This window comes from Plecotus auritus, assembly GCF_963455305.1.
Source record: "Plecotus auritus genome assembly, chromosome: 7".
NCBI lineage: Eukaryota > Metazoa > Chordata > Mammalia > Chiroptera > Vespertilionidae > Plecotus > Plecotus auritus.
Genome location: NC_137774.1, coordinates 46,666,068 through 46,686,721, shown reverse-complemented (window position 1 = coordinate 46,686,721; position 20,654 = coordinate 46,666,068). Strand labels below are relative to the sequence as shown.

Here is a 20,654-nt window from a genome sequence, read left to right as displayed (position 1 = left end):
TGTCTCCCTCCCTCTTTTCTCTATTTACCAAGCACTTTTATATATTATTTCACTTGACCCTCATATTAATTTTCAGAGGTAAGCAGAGAAGGGATTACTATTTTGGTTCACAGATGAGGAGACTGATTCTTAGAGAAGTCATTGTGCCTGAGGTGAGTAAACGGCAGAGAAAGAACTAGAAAGCCTTCTTGTCCTTTGCCATGTTTTTGTCTCTCAGGCCTTTTCTCTCTAATTTTGGTGTCCTATCATGGTTCCCCTGTAAGCACCCTCTTTTATTCCTTTCTCATTGACTTCTTGTTCATGGCACCTAGTAGATAATATTGCTAACTTTGCATGTATAATTCAGTAATAAAAAAGGGGGGATTGGTATTAGAAACCTAGGTTAGAATTTTGAGTCCATTTCATTTTCTGTCAAATGAAGATAATCATGACTCCTCAATATTGTGAAGTTCCAATGACACAAATCTATGTGGAAAAGTATATTTTGCTTTGAAAAGTGCTTTGTAAACATCACTGAACACTTGTCTCTGGTCTTAGCAGAGGGGAATCCAGAACTGGCATGCCATTGGGGGAGGTCTTTCTATCCTGCACAAAATAATTATAGAACAGTTGTTGTTTATAATTAAGTGCTAAATTGTGTGGTGTGGGCCGTAAGTGATCTCTTAGAGAAAGGAGAGATGCATGTGAGGTGGAGGAATTTGAGAGACCATGAAAGAAAAAGACTCCAGATAGCCTTCGTAGAGTGAATAGATTTGTACACCATACATTTTCCCGCTTACTTGTATGCTTTCTTTGATCCTATTCTTTTTAGACAATAATGTCCATACCAGTCTGCATATAGGTTCCCAGCTGGTTGCATAAAAATCACCCGAGAGAGCTTACAGATTCCTGGGGCCTGCCTGCAGAGGGAAAGATGCCATAGTTAAAAGCATGGGTGCCCTTGCTATTTATTTGGGATTTTAGATATGAATCTGGTTAATCTGTATATATAAAAGCGTAAGCCAGCGGTCGCCAACCAGTGGTCTGCAGATCACTGGTGGTCCTTGAGGTCCGAAAGGTTGGTGACCGCTGGCCTAAGCGACTGTTAGGACCCGATGACCGGCCGGTAGCTATGATGAGCACTGACCACCAGGGGGCAGACACTCAATGCAGGAGCTGCCCCCTGGTGGTCAGTGCACTCCCACAGGCAACCTCCTGCAGCCGGCCAACCTCCCACGGTCCCGCCCCTGGCCGGCCAGTCCCTATCAGCCCTGATCGGGACTGGGCAAGACGGCCCTGATTGTCCTGATCACTGGCCAGGCCGAGGGACCCCACCCGTGCATGAATTCATGCATCAGGCCTCTAGTGGATGTAGTAAAAAGCAAGGTTATTGAGGTGGAAATGATGACTGTATAGATGGTTATTGGCTTTTGTATATCTTGATTATAGATGCATTATTCATTGACACCCTTAAACAGTGTTTTAATGCCAGATTTGGATTTTTGTAGGTCAGCTGGCAATTTCTACTGTAAAATTTTCGACACTAGAGTTTAAACACTATAGAGCAGGGGTGGGCAACCTTTTTGACTCGAGGGCCACAATAGGTTCTTAAACTGGACCGGCGGGCCGGAACAAAAGCATGGATGGAGTGTTTGTGTGAACTAATATAAATTCAAAGTAAAGGAGCGGAGGGGAGAGCAAGAGAACCCTCCGCTCTTTCAGCTCCGTGGGCCGGATAGAACAGCCGAATGGGCCGGATCCGGCCCGCGGGCCGTAGTTTGCCCACGGCTGCTATAGAGTGTTTAATTCTACTCACTGCCAGCCAATAATTTTGTTTAACTAGACTTTGCATTTTTATCCATAGAACAGTGATAATTTGTACAATGTATTGAATATTTTAGTGCATTTAATCTTTATTTTATAAAATGAGTGTGAATGGGAATACATACTAAAGGGACAAAACAGTAGTTGACACAAAGATGGTCACTGGGCTTGCTGAGTGCCTACATGCACATTGATAACCTCAGTTGGGCACTCATTGGATTTGTCATGTAAGTGTGTTTGGTTGTGCAGAGCAAAGTGAAAGATGGAAAATTCTATCTAATAAAAGAGTAATATGCAAATTGACCATACCTCTGCTACACCCACAAGCCACGCCCACCAGCCAATCAGGAGCGAGTATGCAAATTAACCCAACCAAGATGGCTGCGGAGAGAGCAGGAGGCTTGGGTTTCCCTGGAAACGGAGGAAGCCAAGCATTCCACCTGCCCTGGCCTGCCTTGGCCTCTGCTTAAGGCTACAAAGTTTCAATTATAGAAGATAAATCCCAACAAAAATGGCTGTGGCCATGGAGCAAGCAGGAGGCTTGGCTCTGCTGAAGGCTACAAAGTTTCACTTATAGAAGACAAATAAATCCCAGATACCAGGGCCTCCGCTTAGGTCGCCGGGGGGCGTGGCCGGCCTGCAAACAACCACAGGCCCCTCGCCCAGGCCACCCCATGCCCCAAGGGAACCCCACCCTGATCTGGGACCCCCTTCAAGGCAAACCAGCTGGCCGCCACCCGTGCACCAGGCCTCTATCCTATCTAATCCTATCTAATAAAAGAATAATATGCAAATTGACCATCACTCAAACACACAAGATGGCTGCCCCCAGGTGGTCAAAGATGACTGTCCCCATGTGGACACAAGATGGCCGCCACAAGATGGCCAGCAGGGGAGGGCAGTTGGGAGGGACCAGGTCTGAAAGGGAAGGCAGTTATGGGCGATCAGGCCAGCAGGGGAGGGGAGTTGGGAGGGACCAGGCCTGCAAGGGAGGGCAGTTGGGGGTGATCAAGCCTGCAGGGGAGGGCAGTTAGGGGTGATCAGGCCAGCAGAGGAGGGAAGTTGGGGATGACCGAGCCTGCAGGGAAGGGCAGTTGGGGGGGGACCCAGGCCTGCAACGGAGAGCAGTTGGGGGGGACCAGGCCTGCAGGGGAGGGTAGTTAGGGGCAAACAGGCTGGCAGGGGAGCAGTTGGGCATCAATCAGGCTGGCAGGGGAGTGGTTAGGGGGTGATCAGGCTGGCAGGCAGAAGCGGTTAGGGACAATCAGGAAGGCATGTAGACGAGCAGTTGGGAGCCAGCAGTCCTGGATTGTGAGAGGGATGTCCCAGATTGACCGTTTAGGCCCGATCCCAATCGGGCCTAAACATGCAGTCAGACATCCCTCGAGGGGTCCCAGATTGGAGAGGGTGCAGGCTGGGCTGAGGGACACCCCCCGCCCTCGTGCACGAATTTCGTGCACCGGGCCTCTAGTAATGTCATAAAAGGCACAGGTCTGCCCTGGCTGGTTTTGCTTAGTGGTTAAAGTATTGGCCTGCAGACCAAAGGATTGTGGGTTCAGATTCCTGGGCACATACCTCTGTTGCAGGCTCGATCCCTGGCCCAGTTGGGTGTGAGGCAACCAATCGATGTGTGTGTCTCTCCCACATTGATGTATCTCTCTTTCTCCCCTTCCTTTCTCCTTTCCTCTCTTAAAAAATAATAAATTGAAAAAATATCCTCAGGTGAGGATAAAAAAAAAAAAAAAAAAAAAAAGCAACAGCTCTGGCACTAGAAACTCCCTGGAAATATGTAAGCAAACTTTTTTGACTTTCGCTCATTCTGTTTTGAAACGTGTTTCCAGTAGTGCATTGTGTAATAAAGTAAGGAGCTGCTTATAATAAATGGTAATTATTGGGTTTCTTAACATTTATTTTGTAGTTGAACTTTAATTGCTAACCAGCAGATGGCTCTCAGTCACCATAAATTTCGCAGAGTAGCTAATTCACTTTTCACTTAGAATTCTCATGTTTTCGTATATTATCCTTCCTGCCCCTCTTCAGGTACCATGACAGTCACACTTAGGTAAAGCGATCTGGTTTTATTTGCTTGATTTTTGGATTGCCGCATGGCTCTTTGGAATAGCAAACCGGAATTTCTCAAATTTAGGTTGGAGGCCAAAATAACTACTTTGTGGCATTTCCATGTTTCTGTGAACTCTGTGGTTAAGTTTTTACTTTAATGTTAAAACGTTTTATTGGTAAATTTGGTCAGCAATGAATAGGGACAAAATGGGATTCGTTTAAAATTAGAAAAATATTTTATTGCAGTAGATTTTAAAGATGCTATGGTGAGAATTTCCTTGGGTGATATGTAAAATATTTTGCTTGAGTTCTTATTGTTCTGGACTAATACACAATAAAGATTTATTCAATTTAACAAAAAAGAAGTTATTTTGAGTACTTACTTGCAAAAGTCACAGTTTAGGCATTTGTTGTCCCTGAAGTATCAGCTCTGTGAGGTCAGGTGTTTGTCCTCCTGTTCCCTTCCAAGCCTGGCAATGGAAGGTCCTCAGTATTGGACAGGCGGATGGGATACAGAAAAAGAATAGGACAGAGTACTGGACTGAAGACTTTAGCTGTCTAGTAAACATGGCTACAAGTAGACATTCATCCACAGATCATGATCTTAAAGGAGCAGTTTTACTTCAGGGTTGTACTAGGAACTATGTTGAAGTTGGAGAAAATTCTGAAAGAAAATGAAACTTTCCCTTTCCCTAAGTTGTGTCAGTTCCCCAAGTCACCCAGTGTGACAGCCTGTGTCCCCTATAGCCAGTCTGTTCACCAACACTTGTGGGGTTTTCCTCCGAGTCAGTGTGTGAATCGTCATTTTCTTGCTGTTCCTTGTCATTCCCCTTGTCCAGACCCTCATCACCTTCCGCCCAGAGGACACTCGCCCCTGGCCCACCTCTGACTGCGATCTCCTCAGTGTGCATGTTGCTGCCAGATTTTCCTTAAAGAATCAATGTCAGTGAATCTATTTCTGATTGAAATTTGAGCCTCTGTGCATCTCTGGAATCACAGTAAGAAAGTACCAAGACAAAATTTTGAAAAAGCAGTTCCCCGACGCCCTAGAAATATTTTCCTAACCCTAACTTCTAGCCTCCCTGCAGTCTGTGAATACTCACTGAGATTTTTTTTTCAGATAGAACAGACATTTTCTATAGTCATTCTGACTTCTTTTTGAAATGGTAAGCAAAGCTAAAGAAAGCTGCTTCTCGGAATTCATTGCCTTTCCCATTCCATAGTCAGTAGATAAGCACGCGAACTCTAACATCTTCAACTACATTTGTCCGCAGAAAAACGCGGATTATCTGTGCCCCCCTGCATCACGGATTATAATTTAAAAATGAACTTTATTTGCTTTGGGGAATGGAAATACAGTATTTTTATATCTTTAGAAGTGACTGTACAATTTTTGGTAAAATCTTTATGACATATCTAACCTATTTATTAATGTGGCATTTATTTGATAAGTGCCATATTTTAGATAACTTGCATCTTGAAAGAATATGGATAGAAGTTATTTATTTCAAAGAACATTGGGAGTCTATCCTAACCTTGAGGAGAGTTTTTAGCATTTCCTTTCTTTAACTTACTTTTCAAAGGAGAAACACTCCTTCGTTGTCCTTCCAAATGTGGGCTTGAGCTACCAAGTGTTTTAGTGACAGAATTCCCTTTCTAGTAACATTCTCTCCATTCGCTCTAAAATCTGAAAGGTGGGCAGCAGTTGGTTTCTTTTGCTTTTTTAGTAAAAAAACAATCTCGTGCAGCCGGTATGGTTCAGTGATGAACCAGGAGGTTGTAGTTCGATTCCTAGTCAGGGCACATGCCCAGGCGGTGGGCTCAATCCCCAGTGTGGGGCGTGCAGGAGGCAGCCGATCAATGATTCTCATCATTGATGTTTCTCTCTCTCTCTCCCTCTCCTTTCCTCTCTGAAATCAATAAAAATACATTAAAAAAAGAAAACCTCGTGAGAAAAATGTTAACTACCCCTCTCATCTTGTCTCTCTTGCTTAATCAGCTCAGTGGTTTTCCCGTCCTGTTTCAAGAACACGCACTGAAGGCTTCCTGTCCAGCATGCGCAGAAGCACGCTTATTTGGCACTAGTGGTGTAAACAAGACTGTCATGTGGCCGCTCTCCTTACAGAGCGTGTAATTTAGGAAGGGAGACAGATGAGCAAATAACTAACTACAATCCTGCTTGATAAATGCCACATTGGAGGTTTCGAACAAAGTGCCAGGGAAGCACCAGGGAGTGATTGATTTGAGGGAAGGGGGTGGGGATGGGGATCAGGAAAGACTAAACAGCAGAAGTGACATTTGAGTTGAGCCTTACGGGATGAATAGAATTTTGCCAGATGGACAAAGGGGTGGGGGTGGGGACCCTCCAGACTCATGCAAAAACACGAGTGTGAAAGTTGGTGCCTTTGTCTCAGAAGTGGTGAGCAGTCTGTGGGCTGGAGGAAGAGCAGGGCTTGGAAGGGGTGTTGGCAGATGATGCTGCAGAGATCAGAGGGGCCATATTGTAAAGCTTAAACCTGATCTGTACCTTCTAGGGAATTGTAAAAGTTTGAAAACAGGGAAATGTTGTGGCGAGACTCCACTTTAGAAAGAGTTCTGGCCGCAGAGGCGGAGATGGTTTGAATGAGGATGACTGGGAACAGGGAGACCAGTCAGAAGGCTATGACCATCTTTTACATGCGAGCTGATGAGGGCAATGCCAGTGGGGATGGCAGTGAGGGCACATACTTGAGACCACCTCTGAGGAAGGCCTCGGGCTTTGAGAGGACATGGGGTTGGGGAGGGGCAGGTTTGGATGATTGGGAACACAGTGATGGTGCTAACCAGAACAGAGAGCAGAGGAGGAAAACAGCTTTGAGGTAAAAGTAATAGATTGGATTTTGGATATATTGGATTTGGAGTGGAATATCAGTTGGAGTTTTCTAAATGAAAAGCAATAAATGCAGATGTAGAGCCTGTAGGAAAGTATCAGGGATAGAGATAACTGGGATGTCCTTGACACGGTAATGTCAATCAGGCTGAGGGTGGAAAGATATGCCTCACTGGGGTTGTATATGTGGGGTTCCTTGTAACTATTTATGTGCTTTCCTTCCTCCACCCCCTCATTAAAACATGGTTTTTCAATTATGGTTTACATTCAATAGTATTTTGTAACAGTTTCAGGTGTACAACATAGTGGTTACACAAGCATATACTTCACAAAGCGTTTCCTCTGGTATTTCTAGTACCCGCCTAGCACCATACATAGTTATTATAATACTAGAGGCCCGGTGCATGAAAATTCATGCACTGGAAGGGGGTCCCTCAGCCCAGCCTACCCCCTCTCACAGTCCAGGAGCCCTCAGGGGCAGGAGGCAACCCGGCGATCAGGGGAAGGCGATGCCCCCATCACACCTCTGCTGCTGCCACTGCCGGCAGCGCAAGCCTTGGCTGGCCCTGGGTAGCTGGGGGGCTGAGGGAACTGGGGGACTCCGGAGGCAGGTGCGCAGCCTTGCCATGCGCCTGCGCCCCAGTAGGGCTGAGGGGACTGGGCGCTGCCATCTTGTGGCTGTGGGTGCCACCATTTTGAGGGCAGGGCAGTCATTAGCATATTCCCTCCTTATTGGCTGTGGGTGCTACCATCTTTGCAACAGCATGAGGGTCAATTAGCATATTCCCTCTTTATTAGATAGGACTAGAGGCCTGGTGTATGAAATTGTGCAGGGTAGGGTCCCTAGGCCTGGCCTCCCCGCCTCCCCACCTCCTCCTTTCCTCGCTCCCTCAGTGCCCCAATGTCACTGCTGGTCACCTGCTATGTTCTGCGCTGCCCCTTGGGGTCAGCACATGTCATAGCGAGTGATCGAACTTCCTCTCTCTCGGTCAAACTCCCAAGTGGACTATTTGCATATTAGCCATATATATATATATATATATATATATATATATATATATATTCTGTGTATATATATATGTGTGTGTGTGTGTATATATATATATATACACACACTGTATGTATATATATATATATTTATTATTGACTATATTTCCTAGGCTCTACTCTACTTTACATCCTGGACTATTTTGTGACTACCATTTTGCACTTCTTAATCCCTTCACCTTTTTCTTTTCTTTTTTTATATAGTTTATTGATATTTTTACAGAGAGGAAAGGAGAGGGATAGAAAGCTAGAAACATCGATGAGAGAGAAACATCGATCAGCTGCCTCCTGCACACCTCCCACTGGGGATGTGCCCGCAACCAAGGTACATGCCCTTGACCGGAATCGAACCCGGGACTCCTCAGTCCACAGGCCGACGCTCTATCCACTGAGCCAAACCGGTTTCGACTCTTTTCTTTTTTTAAAAAAATAAATCTTTATTGTTCAGATTATTACAATTGTTCCTCTTTTTTCCCCCCATAGTTCCCCTCCACCCGGTTCCCACCCCACCCGCTGCCCTTAACCCCCACCTCACTGTCCTCATCCATAAGTGTACAATTTTTGTCCAGTCTCTTCCCGCACCCCCACACTCCTTTCCCTCCGAGAATTGTCAGTCCACTCCCTTTCTATGCTTCTGATTCTATTATATTCACCAGTTTATTCTGTTCATCAGATTTTTTATTCACTTGATTTTTAGATTCTTTTGTTGATAGATATGTATTTGTTGTTCATAATTTTTATCTTTACCTTTTTCTTCTTCTTCCTCTTCTTAAAGAATATCTTTCAGCATTTCGTATAATACTGGTTTGGCGGTGATGAACTCCTTTAGCTTTTTCTTATCTGTGAAGCTCTTTATCTGACCTTCCATTCTGAATGATAGCTTTGCTGGGTAGAGTAATCTTGGTTGTAGGTTCTTGCTATTCATCACTTTGAATATTTCTTGCCACTCCCTTCTGGCCTGCATAGTTTCTGTTGAGAAATCAGCTGACAATCGTATGGGTGCTCCCTTGTAGGTAACTAACTGTTTTTCTCTTGCTGCTTTTAATATTCTCTCTTTGCCTTTTGCTCTTGGCATTTTAATTATGATGTGTCTTGGTGTGGTCCTCTTTGGATTCCATTTGTTTGGGGTTTTCTGCGCTTCCTGGACTTGTAAGTCTATTTCTTTCATCAGGTGGGGGAAGTTTTCTGTCATTATTTCTTCAAATAGGTTTTCAGTATCTTGCTCTCTCTCTTCTTCTGGCACCCCTATAATTCTGATGTTGGTACTCTTGAAGTTGACCCAGAGGCTCCTTACACTATCCTCATATTTTTGAATTCTTTTTTCTTTTTGCTTTTCTGGTTGGGTGTCCTTTGCTTCTTTGTATTTCAAATCTTTGACTTGATTCTTACGATCCTCGAGTCTGCTGTTGGATCTCTGTATATTATTTTTTATTTCAGTCAGTGTATGCTTAATTTCTAGTTGGTCCTTTTTCATATCCTCGAGGGTCTCGCTAAATTTATTGGCCTTTTCTAGAAAAATCTTGAAAAACCTTATAACTGTGGTTTTGAACTCTATATCCAGTCATTTGCTTTCCTCCATTTCTTTCATTTGTGACCTGTTTCTTTGTCTCCACATTTTGGCTGCTTCCCTGAGTTGATAGAGTGGCTTTGTGTGCGAGGTGTCCTATAGGGCCCTGTGGCTCAGCCTCCCCAGTTACCTGAGTTGGACACTCTTGGTGCACCCCTTTGTGGGCTGTGTGCACAGTCGTTGTTGTAGTTAAGCCTTGATTGTTGTTGGTATCACTGGGAGGAATTGACCTCCAGGCCAATTGGCTGTGAGGATCAGCTGTGTCTATGATGGGAGAATTTCAGTGCTGGAGACACCCTTATGAGGCAAGGCTTGCTTCAGTGGGGCTTTGGTGCTCACTGAGTCTGCCCCCTGAGTGTGTCCTTTATGGATCTGAGGAGTTGTAATCTGGATGGTCCTGCTCTGACTCCTGGGTACACTGGCTCTTGGATCTCCAAGGAGGTGCTAATTTAGCATCTGCCTGAGGCCACCCAGCAGGAGCTACAGAGAGAACTGCAGATTATTCTACTTTGTTTGGGTTTTGGAGGTGCCCAGATGTGGCCCAGCTGTGAAGCAATGCAAGCTGCCTTGGGGTGTTGGGCCTTCTTTTGGATGTTCTGGGTCTCTCTGACTCAGCTGCAGTTTGTTAGGTAAGTTTAGAATTCAAAGGACCAGGCTATTCATATGCAAAAGCCTCTGTGCTCAGCTTGGATGGGGCAGAGTCTCAGGGTAGAGCAAACAGCAATGGCTTCCTGTCAGCCCTGCCATAAGAAGCCCTCAGGTCTCAGTGTCCCTTGGTAATCGCTGCAAGCACCTCTGAGAGAAAGCCGCCCTCGAGTTTCACCTGCTGCCAGACAGTCCAGTTTCTTTCCGTATGAGTCTGGGTCCCCAGAGTCTCTCCTGGAACTGGAGTTCAGAGCAGTTGGGAGCTTTTGTCTCCCTCCCGATTGAGAAAGCCAGCCATGTACTCAGTTGCCAGCCCCTCTTTGCGCGTGTGCACCTCTGTACTTCTGCACTTCCGCAGCTCCTCTGAGTCTCAGTGTGCTTTTCTCTTTTCTTCTAGTTGTAGAATTTCCACTCAGCCAGCCTTCCTGTGGTTCTGCATGATGTCCGTTTTGTCTTTTAGTTGTAGTTTTGAAGTTGTTGTGTGAGGCAGCAGTTCAGGTGTTTACCTATGCTTGCCATCTTATTTTCTCCCATTTACCTTTTTCACCCACCCAGTCTCCTATCCCTTCTTCACTCTGCAACCTTAGTCTATTCTCTGTATCTGTGAGTCTGTTTCTATTTTCTTTGTTCGTGTGTTTTGTACCTTATATTCCACCTTCTGATATTGCCCTGCTAGGGAAGGGAGCATGCCCTTCTCCCACCCCCAATTAAGAATCCACCACCGTAAGGATTCAAAAGAAAGTGATGTTGAGTTTGTGTTGGGGCGTAAAAAATGTTTAATCACTGCTAGCTCCTGTTCTTACAGCCTGAAATCACTGGAACCGAAACAATTGCCCAGGGAGAGACAATATAGTGAAAAGAGAAGATCTAAATAGAATTCCTAAAGAACAGCAATATTTAAGGGGCAGATGGAGAGTTACCTGCAAATTCCAGAGAAAGCTCTCTCAGTGGGAGAGTGGGATGGAAGAAACCAGGGGAGTGGAGGTTCATGGGTAAGAGAATAAAGTCAGCTGTGACACACGAGGCTAGAAGAGGGGCAAAGTGACACCTGGGAGGAGATTTGGTAGTAAGATTGTGGGAGAGAAGAATTTTAGTAGAGTAATGGGGCAGAAGTTGATTGCAGTGGATTGAAGAATGAACTGTGAGGGTCAGGCAGTACAATTGATGAGCAAAGTTCATTGTTTCAGGAAGTTGGGCTGTGAATAAGAAAAAGTTGTTGCTTGAGGATTTATAACATGGCTAAAATGACAAGATTCTGGAAGAGTGTCATGACGAAAGTGACTAGGAGAACAGAAAGAGGTTCACAGTGGCTACCTAATTTGGAATCAATACTCCTCGATCCAGCCCTTCAAATTTCACCCACTCTCCACTGCCATCCCACTATATATATGGCCTATATTCCCTGCCCTGGAGACTCCATTCATGTCCTTACCCTTTCTTGGAATGCCTTATCATCTCTCTCTCTCACATAGCTAAACCTACCCATTCTTCAAGGCTGTCCGGAGTCTCCTTGCCTTTCTGAAACCTTTCCTGAGGTGGTAGAAAGTGCCTTGGGTTAAGAGTCAGAAGCTGTACATTGAACATTTAGCTTTGCCACTAAGTGTGTGACCTGGAGGAAGTCACTATGATGTTTCTTTATCTTGGTTTTCTTTTCTTTTTAAATATATTTTTATTGATTTCAGAGATGAAGGCAGAGGGAGAGAGAGAAACATCAATGATGAGGGATCATTGATGGGCTGCCTCCTGCACGCTCACACAGGGGATTGAGCCCACAACTCAGGCATTTGCCCTGACAGGGAATTGAACCATCATCTCCTGGTTCATAGGTTGATGCCACGCCAGCCAGGCTACCTTAGTTTTCTTGTCAGTAATACCAACTCTTACACACAGGCTTGTGTACAATTCAAATGAAATAATGTTTGTGAAATGCCTTTGAAATTACAAAACACAGCACCAGCATATGATACTATAATTTCCTGACTACGCTTGTTTATTTCATTCATTTTGGTTATGTTTTTTGCTGAATTAGTTAATTCATTCAGCCTTTTTTTCAGTGTCTATTATGCCAGGCACTGAGGATATTGTACAAACAAGGCAGTCCCTATCATTGTGGAGCTTGTAGTCTTGTGTAGGAGACAGAAAATCAACAAATATATATCACATAATAGCAGGTGGTTTAAGTACTATAAAGAAAATACAGCAGGATTGCGGGGGTGGGGGGCTGAGTTATAGGGAAGGGTACTGTTTTAGAGTGGTCAGGGAAACCTGTCTGAGATGACATTTCGGCAAAGTAGAATGAATAAGGGAGCAAGGCTACATGACCATGGGGTGGGGATGGGGGAGGACAGGGAGGCGTGCCTTAGCCATGGTAGGTTGGAGGGGACAGTGGGTGCAAAGTCCCTGAGATATGAATGTGCTCGGTGTATTCTAGAGGCAGCAAGGAAACTAGTGTGGCTTGTAGTTATAGTAAAGATGTGTTTTAAAGGTGGATGGGAAGAGCAGAGGAAGCAGATCTATTTTTACAGTGATCACTCTGGCAGCTCTTTGGGAAGTAGATTGTAGAGGGTAGGAGTGGAAGCAGGAGGCAGGAGCAGTAGGGTGGAAGCAACAGAATAAAGGAGAAATTGTCAGATTTTAGATACGTTTTGAAGGATTTCCAGTGCGTTAGATGTGCGGGATAGGAGAGAGAGAGTCAGAGATCATTCCAGCGTGTTTGGCCTGAGCCCATGGGTCTGTGGTAAAAATAGAAAGACTGGGGGAGAGGAGAATGGATTATGTGGGGAATTGGTGTTTTTTTTCTGTTCTTATTTATGTAATTTAATACTTAATGAGAAAAATTTTAGTTAAAGCAGTAAGGATCTTACAGATCATCTAATTCGGTGATGTCCAATGATAGAAAATCATTTTCTGTAGGAGTAAAGGGAATGCCTGGCTCCCCCACCAAGATTGAGTCTTCCCCACTCACCTCCCAAACCACTATTAAGGACTGTTAATGAGGGTGTCTTGTTCCTCAAGCATTTGACCAGAACTTTTGAAAACCATTGACCTACTTAGTTCACTTGTTTTATGGGCTGAGGAGGTTGTTGGAAGTGCCCAGGGATACAAAGCTGCAGTTTTCTTACTTCAGTTAGTAATTGCTTCATGTGTGGTTAGTTTTTCTTTTCAGTTTGATTGTAAACTCCTTGAAAACAAGAATTATGTCTTAAATTCTTCCATATTTTCTCTCTACCTAGGAGAATACTGAGTAATAGTAGGCATCAGTCCAAACATTAAGTTGAGCATAAAACCCTAAAGTAAAGAAAATCAAGTCTCTGCATAGTGACGCCTGCGATCTGACCTGCTTCGTTAGTAGAGGGTGGCCATTGCTGGATTTCCCCCAGGTTTGGGGCATCAGCAAAAGACAAACACCAGAAGAAAAGAGAGAGAGGTAGTTCCGCCTTGAAAAACATAACAGAAGTTTTGGAATCAGATAACTGAGAAAGAAGGCTTTAGGGAATCATTTTTACCGCATTTTACCGTTGCTGTTATAGTGAGAGTAAGACCAAGATAACTTTGTTATTGCTTAGAACTTTTTCAAAGCTTTGTGCTTTATTTTTTTACTTTTTTATTTTTAGAGAGAGGAAGGGAGAGAGAGAGAAACAGTATTGTGAGAGAGAAACAGCGATTGGTTGTCTCCCTTACTCTCCCCGACTGGGGATTGAACCCACCACCTTTCAGTGTAGGGGGACTAACTACGCAGCAACCAGCCGAGCTCTCTGAGGCAGATGTTATGGTATTGCTGGTAGGGGGTGGAGCTGACAGCTGTTTACTCTGTGTTGGGAAGCTGTGTGCAGTCCCATCACGGGTGATTTTCAGTTCCTGCCTTCAGTCTAGTAGACATTTACATAAAAAGTTAAACAATAAGGTAGCAGTTATTCGTAAACAATAAAAGAGATGGAAAAAGAAAGGGCTAGGAATCACAATGTTAGTGATTACCTGTAAATCGCCTGGAGCTGTGCCTGCATGTAAGTTGTCACTGCTCCTACCTCTATGTTGCGATTGTTGTCATCGTCATTTTTTATGAATCCTGTGAACTCTAAAGTGAGTGACTATTCACATCTGGATTGAAGTGGTCAGAGATGGTTTCATGAACAAGATGGTCCTTGGGGCTTGGACAGTGTGGGCAGGTGGGAACAAAAGCGGGGGTACTCGAGATGAGAAGAACCCTATAAACATGGGACTGAGGCTGGGAGAGTGTGTGCCCCGGTCTTCAGACAGCAAGGAGACCAACGTGTCTGGCGCAGAAGGGGCATGTGGTTCACTAGAGGGAGAGAGATTAAGATCGATAATTCAGAATTTATTATGAATGCTACATTACATTCATAAAATTGAATTTGAAACCCTGCGTGTGTGTCTATCTGTGAGCTACGAAATACCCATTAATAGAAAATTATATGGCCATTTTTTAATGCTATAATCTGTGGTTGCAAATTTGGATATTCTTGAGATAAAATATGTGCCTTTGATGTTACATAGCCTCTGAGACAAACTTTGTCCTTAAAAAGGCTACTTCCATTGGCCTCATGATTTTGAAATTTAAGACCCTCATTTGTGATTATTGACTCTAATGTATCTTGGAGGATTAGTAAGAGTATTACGTGCTGCCATAGCCTCCTTAACAGGCTGTAATTCTCCAGAGGACCAGGCTTGTGCTTTATTCATCCTCAGGTCTCTTCCAGCACTGAACAAAGTTGCTGGCATCAACGTAGGCTGCAATAAATTGTGGTTGAATTGAATTTTCAAAGCATTCGAGGCTGGCCACCTCCGCACTTGTGGGAATAATTTGCAGCAGAGCTATATTTTTTGAGTTATGTAACACATTTAATCTTGTTCTTAGGTCCAGCCTGATGACGGGAGGGGCTAAGCGAGGCGTACCCAACCCTTGGCTCTTTGAGGAGCCGGAGGAGACCAGAGGCTTGGGTTTTGATGAAATCCGGCAACAGCAGCAGAAAATCATCCAAGGTACTGACTACCCAAGGACTGTGGGCTCAGGAACCTTGTCTGGTTTTTACAGTAGCCTTGACTCTTCCTTATGCCCGTTGAAGATCAGAGGGAGAACTGTTGGTCTTTTAAAGCCCCTGGCAGTTTTGTGCCTCAGGAAACCTGAGGAACAGACAAATGATGTCATCCATGAATCCGTGACACAGGAGGTAGTGACTCCCCCTGGGAGAGAGTGGCCGGCAGCTCTGAGGCTGGTTAGCCCCGTGAGGCATGTGCGCCCCCTCTTCTCCACAATTGGGAATTTATTCACCAAACACAGACTCCATCGTTTCCTTATTAAAATAAGTCAGTTTGGCCTTTATCTTGAAGTTCATCTTGCCCAGTGACTTTTAACCTGCTAATTATTTCTTTTACTGTCTTCTATCTTTTAAATTTCAGAAGTAATGCACAATTGTTATACAAAGTTCAAACAATACAGAGATATATAAAATGAAAAGCTTTCCATATTGCTTCTCCAATATATAAACAAATTAATATATATTTCCTCAGACTTTTTGTCAATACACATGTATATATTCAGTATAAGAAGACATATTTTGCATAAGTGGGTTTATGATATATATAATTCCACAGCTTTTTAATTTTTCATTTAATATGTATCATGGATATTATTTCATGTCAGTGTTGAGATGTTATTCATTCTAATTCTGCTTTTTAAAAACAGCTTTATTGGGGTGCAGTTGACATTATTATAAAGAGCACACAGTGTATGTGATTCACTAAGCTTTGCATATGTGTACATCTGCGCAACCATCACTATAATCAAAATAATGAACATAATCATTATTCCCAAAAGTTTTCTTCATGTCTATTTGTGATTCTTACTATTGCTCCTCCCCCAATCCCTAGACAGCTGTTGATCTGCTTTCTGTCACTATAAATTATTTTCTATTTTCTATAATTTTGCATGAATGGAATCATACAGTATGTACTCTTTTTAGGAGGAAGGAGTCTGGCTTCTTTATTGAAGCATAATTATTTTAAGATTCATCCACATTGTTGCATGGGTCAGTATTTCATTCTTTTGTATTGCAGAATAGTATTACGTGGCTTGAATTAACCACAATCTTTGTGTCCATTCACATGTTGATGAGTATTTTGGTATCCTACCTAATAAAAGAGTAATATGCAAATTAACCATCACTCCGCTACACCCACAAGCCATGCCCACAAGCCACGCCCACAAGCCAATCAGTAGCAAATATGCAAATAAACACAACCAAGATGGCTACGGCCACAGAGAGCAGGAGTGAGGCTTGGGTTTCCCCGGCAATGGAGGAAGCCAAGCTTTCTGCCTGCCCTTGCCAGCCTAGGCCTCCACTCAAGGCTACAAAGTTTCATGATAGAAGATACATAAACCCAAACAGAAATGGCGGCAGCCACAGAGCTGGAAAGAGCAGGAGGCTAAGGTTGCACCCGGTGATGGAGGAAGCCAAGCTTTCCGCACACCCTGGCCAGCCCAGGCCTCCGCTTAAGGCTACAAAGTTTCAATGATAGAAGATACATAAATTCCAATATAAATGGCTGCTGCCACGAGTGAGCAGAAGGCTTGGCTCCACTCCAGGCTACAAAGTTTCAATTGTAGAAGATAAATAAACCCCAGATACCAGGGCCTCTGCTTGGGTCGCCAGGGGGCGTGGCCGGCCTGCAAACCACCACAGGCCCCTCGCCCAGGCTGCCCCCACACCAGAAGGGAACCCCCACCCTGATCCAGGACACCCTTCAGGGCAAACCAGCTGGCCCCCACCCATGCACCAGACCTCTATCCTCCTATCTAATAAAAGAGTAATATGCAAACTGACCATCACTCCAACACACAAGATGGCTGCCCCCATGTGGTCAAAGATGGCTGCCCCCATGTGAACACAAGATGGCCACCACAAGATGGCCAGCAGGGGAGGGTAGTTGGGAGGGACCAGGCCTGCAAGGGAGGGCAGTTGGGGGCGATCAAGCCTGCAGGGGAGGGCAGTTAGGGGTGATCAGTCTGGCAGAGGAGGGAAGTTGGGGGCGACCGGGCCTTCAGGGAAGGGCAGTTGGGGGGGAACCAGGCCTGCAGGGGAGAGCAGTTGAGGGGGACCAGGCATGCAGAGGAGGGTAGTTAGGGGTGACCAGGCCTGCAGGGGAGGGCAGTTAGGGGCAAACAGGCTGGCAGGGGAGCAGTTAGGCATCAATCAGGCTGGCAGAGGAGTGGATAGGGGGTGATCAGGCTGGCAGGCAGAAGCGGTTAGGGGCAATCAGGAAGGCAGGCAGGCGAGCAGCTGGGAGCCAGCAGTCCTGGATTGTGAGAGGTATGTCTGACTGCCTGTTTAGGCCCGATCCCACCGGGATCAGGCTTAAATGGGCAGTCGGACATCCCTCGAGGGGTCCCAGATTGGAGAGGGTGCAGGCTGGGCTGAGGGACACACACCCCTGTGCACGAATTTCGTGCACCGGGCCTCTAGTTATAAATAAAATTGCTATTGAACGTTCATATGCAAGTCTTTGTATAGACATAAATTTTCATTTTCTTAGGTAAATCCCTACCAGTGGAATGACTGGTCAATGTAGGTGTATGTTTAACTGTTAAAGAAATTACCACACTAGTTTTGAAAGTGTTTGTACTATATATTACATCATCATCAAAAGATGTATGTATCCTATTTGTGTTATTTTTTAAAATATATTTTTATTGATTTCAGAGAGGAAGGGAGAGGGGGAGAGAGATAGAAACATCAATGATCAGAGAGTATCATTGATTGGCTGCCTCCTGCATGCCTCACACTGGGGATCGAACCCGCAACCAGAGTATGTGCCCTGACGGGGAATCAAGCCGTGGCCTCCTGGTTTATAGGCTGACGCTTAACCACTGAGCCATGCCAGCTGGGTGTTCTATTTGTTTTAGATCCTCAGCAAACGTGGTGCAGTCAGTCTTTTTCATTTTAGACATTTTAATAATCTGTGTTGCATTTCATTGTGGTTCTAATATGTATCGCCCTAATGACCTCAGTAAAACCTTGATATAACAGACTAATTTGGGAGAGGGGGTGTCTGTTAAAGCTAAAAGTCCATATAATAAAGTAGGTTTTCCGAATGCATATGTTAAAATATTGACAAATTAATTATTTTACCTGTTTTTACTTACATAGACAAGTTTGTGTAATTAAAATGTATGAAAAGTTTAATTTTGCAGAAAAGTTTTCTATATGTATTACTGTAATTTTAAATTTATACTGAATAGGTCTAGTTAATTGTGCATGCACCAGTCACCAAGAGTAAACAAATGCACATGGCTAGGGCGTGGCTCAGTGCACATGGGAACATCAGCTGGCATGCATTAAAATTGCTGCAAAAAGTCATGCCATGTGACAACAGAACCAATTACCTAGCTTCATGTGGTGTGATCACGTGCTAATCATTTGCCAAACATTGTTTATCAGTGGTAACTCTTGGATTTAAATATGTAGACTATAATTGTAGACATATAATATTTATTTATGTTGGTGAAATTACTACAGTGCTTTTTCCAACATACAGCCTGTTCACTAAAATTTGTTAAAAGTTACAGGGTAAATTAAAAAAAAACTAACAAAAAACCCAACTATACCTAGGCATATCATTTTCAAACTACAGAAAATCAAAGATAAAGAAAATATTTAATGCTGATGAAAAAAATACATCAATAGATCATTGGAACAGAATAGACAGCCCAGAAATAAATCCACATAAGTATAGTCAACTGATCTATGACAAAGGACCAAAGGTAATACAATGGAGTCTTCTCAACAAATTGAGATGGATTACTTTGATTGTTGAATGTTGAACCAGCCTTACATTCCTAGGATAAATCCAACTTGTTATGGTTATAACATCTGAGGAATGTTATAATTTCTTCCATAAATGTGTGGTAGACTTCAATAGTGAACCCATTTGGTGCTTTCTATTTGGAGTGGTTGTTAATTGCTAACTCATTTTTTTTAGATATAAGTCTATTCAGAGTGTCTGTTTCTTCTTGTGTGAGTTTTGTCAGTTTGTATTGTTCAAGAAATTGGTCCATTTTATCTGGATTATCACATTTGGTGGCATAGAGTTGTTCATAATATTTTTTATTATTCTTTTAATGTTCATGAGATCTGTAGTGATGTTTCCCCTTTTCATTCCTGTTATTAATTTGTGTCCTTGCCTTTTTTCTTATTTAATCTGGTTAGAGGCTTATTTTTTTTTTTAATCTTTTCAAAGAACTAGAATTGTTTTTTTTGAATTCCCGTTTTCAGTTTCATTGATTTCTGTTCTAATTCTTATTTCTTTTCTTTTGCTTACTTTGAATTTAATTTGCCCTTTTTCTAGTTTCTTAAGGTGAAGTTTATGTTATTGAACATTGATCTTTCTTCTTTTCTACTACATGCCCTTTTCCTCTATACACTGCTTTTGCTGCATCCCATAAATTTTGGTAAGTGTTTTCATTTACATTAGTTCAAAATATTTAAAAACTTCTCTTGAGATTTTTTCTTTGACACATGTGTTATTTAAAAGTGTATTGTTTAGCCCTAACCGGTTTGGCTCAGTGGATAGAGCGTTGGCCTATGGACTGAAGGGTCCCAGGTTCGATTCTGGTCAAGGGCATGTACCTTGGTTGTGGGCACATCCCCAGTAGGGGATGTGCAGGAGGCAGCTGATCGATGTTTCTCTCTCATCGATGTTTCTAACTCTCTATCCCTCTCCCTCTCTGTAAAAAATCAATAAAATATATTATTTTAAAAAAGTGTATTGTTTAGCCCAGCTGGTGTGTCTCAGTGGTTGAGCATCCACCCACACATCAAGAGGTCATTGGTTTGATTCCCAGACAGGGCACATGCCCAGGTTGTGGGTTCGATCTCCAGTAGAGGTCATGCAGGAGACAGCCAATTGATGTTTCTCATCAATGTTTCTGTCTCTCTCTCCCTATCCTTCTTCTCTCTCTCTAAAAAAAAAAACAAAAAACAAAAAACAAACCACAAAACTTTAAAATTGTGTTATTTAATCTCTGTATATTTTGGTATTTTCTATTTTTCTGTTATTAATTTCTAGCTTAATTTCATTATAGTCTGAGAGCAAACTTTATATGATTTCTATTTTAAATTTGTTAAGGTGCATTTTGTGGCCCAGAATGTGGTCTGTCTTGGTGAATGTTCCATATAAGCGTGAGAAGAATGTTTATTCTGCTGTTTAATGAAGTAGTCTGTAGATGTCCATTATATCCAGTTGATTGATGGTGTTGAATTTATGTTTTTACTGATTTTCTGCCTGTGGATCTTTCCATTTCTAACAGAGGGGTGTTGAGGTCTCCCACTGTGATAGTGGATTCATCTATTTCTCCTTGCAGTTCTATCACTTGTTGCCTCATGTAGTTTGATGCTCTGTTATTAGGCACTTACACATTAAGGATTATGTCTTTTTGGAGAATTACCCTCCTTATAATTACGTAATTCCCCTCTTTATTCCTGATAACTTTATTTGCTTTGAGGTCAGCTCTGAAATTAAAGTAGCTACTCCTGCTTTCTTTTAAATAGTGTTAGAATCTATTTACTTTTAATCTATATGTACTTTTAGACTTAAAGTGGGGTTATTGTAGATAGCATATAGTTGGCTCCTCTGGTTTTTTTTTTT

The 20,654-nt window shown here is 43.2% G+C and overlaps 1 protein-coding gene across 6 annotated transcripts in view; it reads left to right on the top strand.

Annotated features, from left to right (window-relative positions):
• STX8 (syntaxin 8) overlaps positions 1-20,654 on the top strand; it is a 260,718-nt gene that overhangs the window by 47,610 nt on the left and 192,454 nt on the right. For all 6 annotated transcript variants that reach the window (XM_080677315.1, XM_080677312.1, XM_080677317.1 and 3 more), the window contains one exon: positions 14,869-14,993. In XM_080677315.1, coding sequence (XP_080533441.1) covers positions 14,869-14,993 — 125 coding nt within the window. The remainder of the gene's footprint in view (positions 1-14,868; positions 14,994-20,654) is intronic.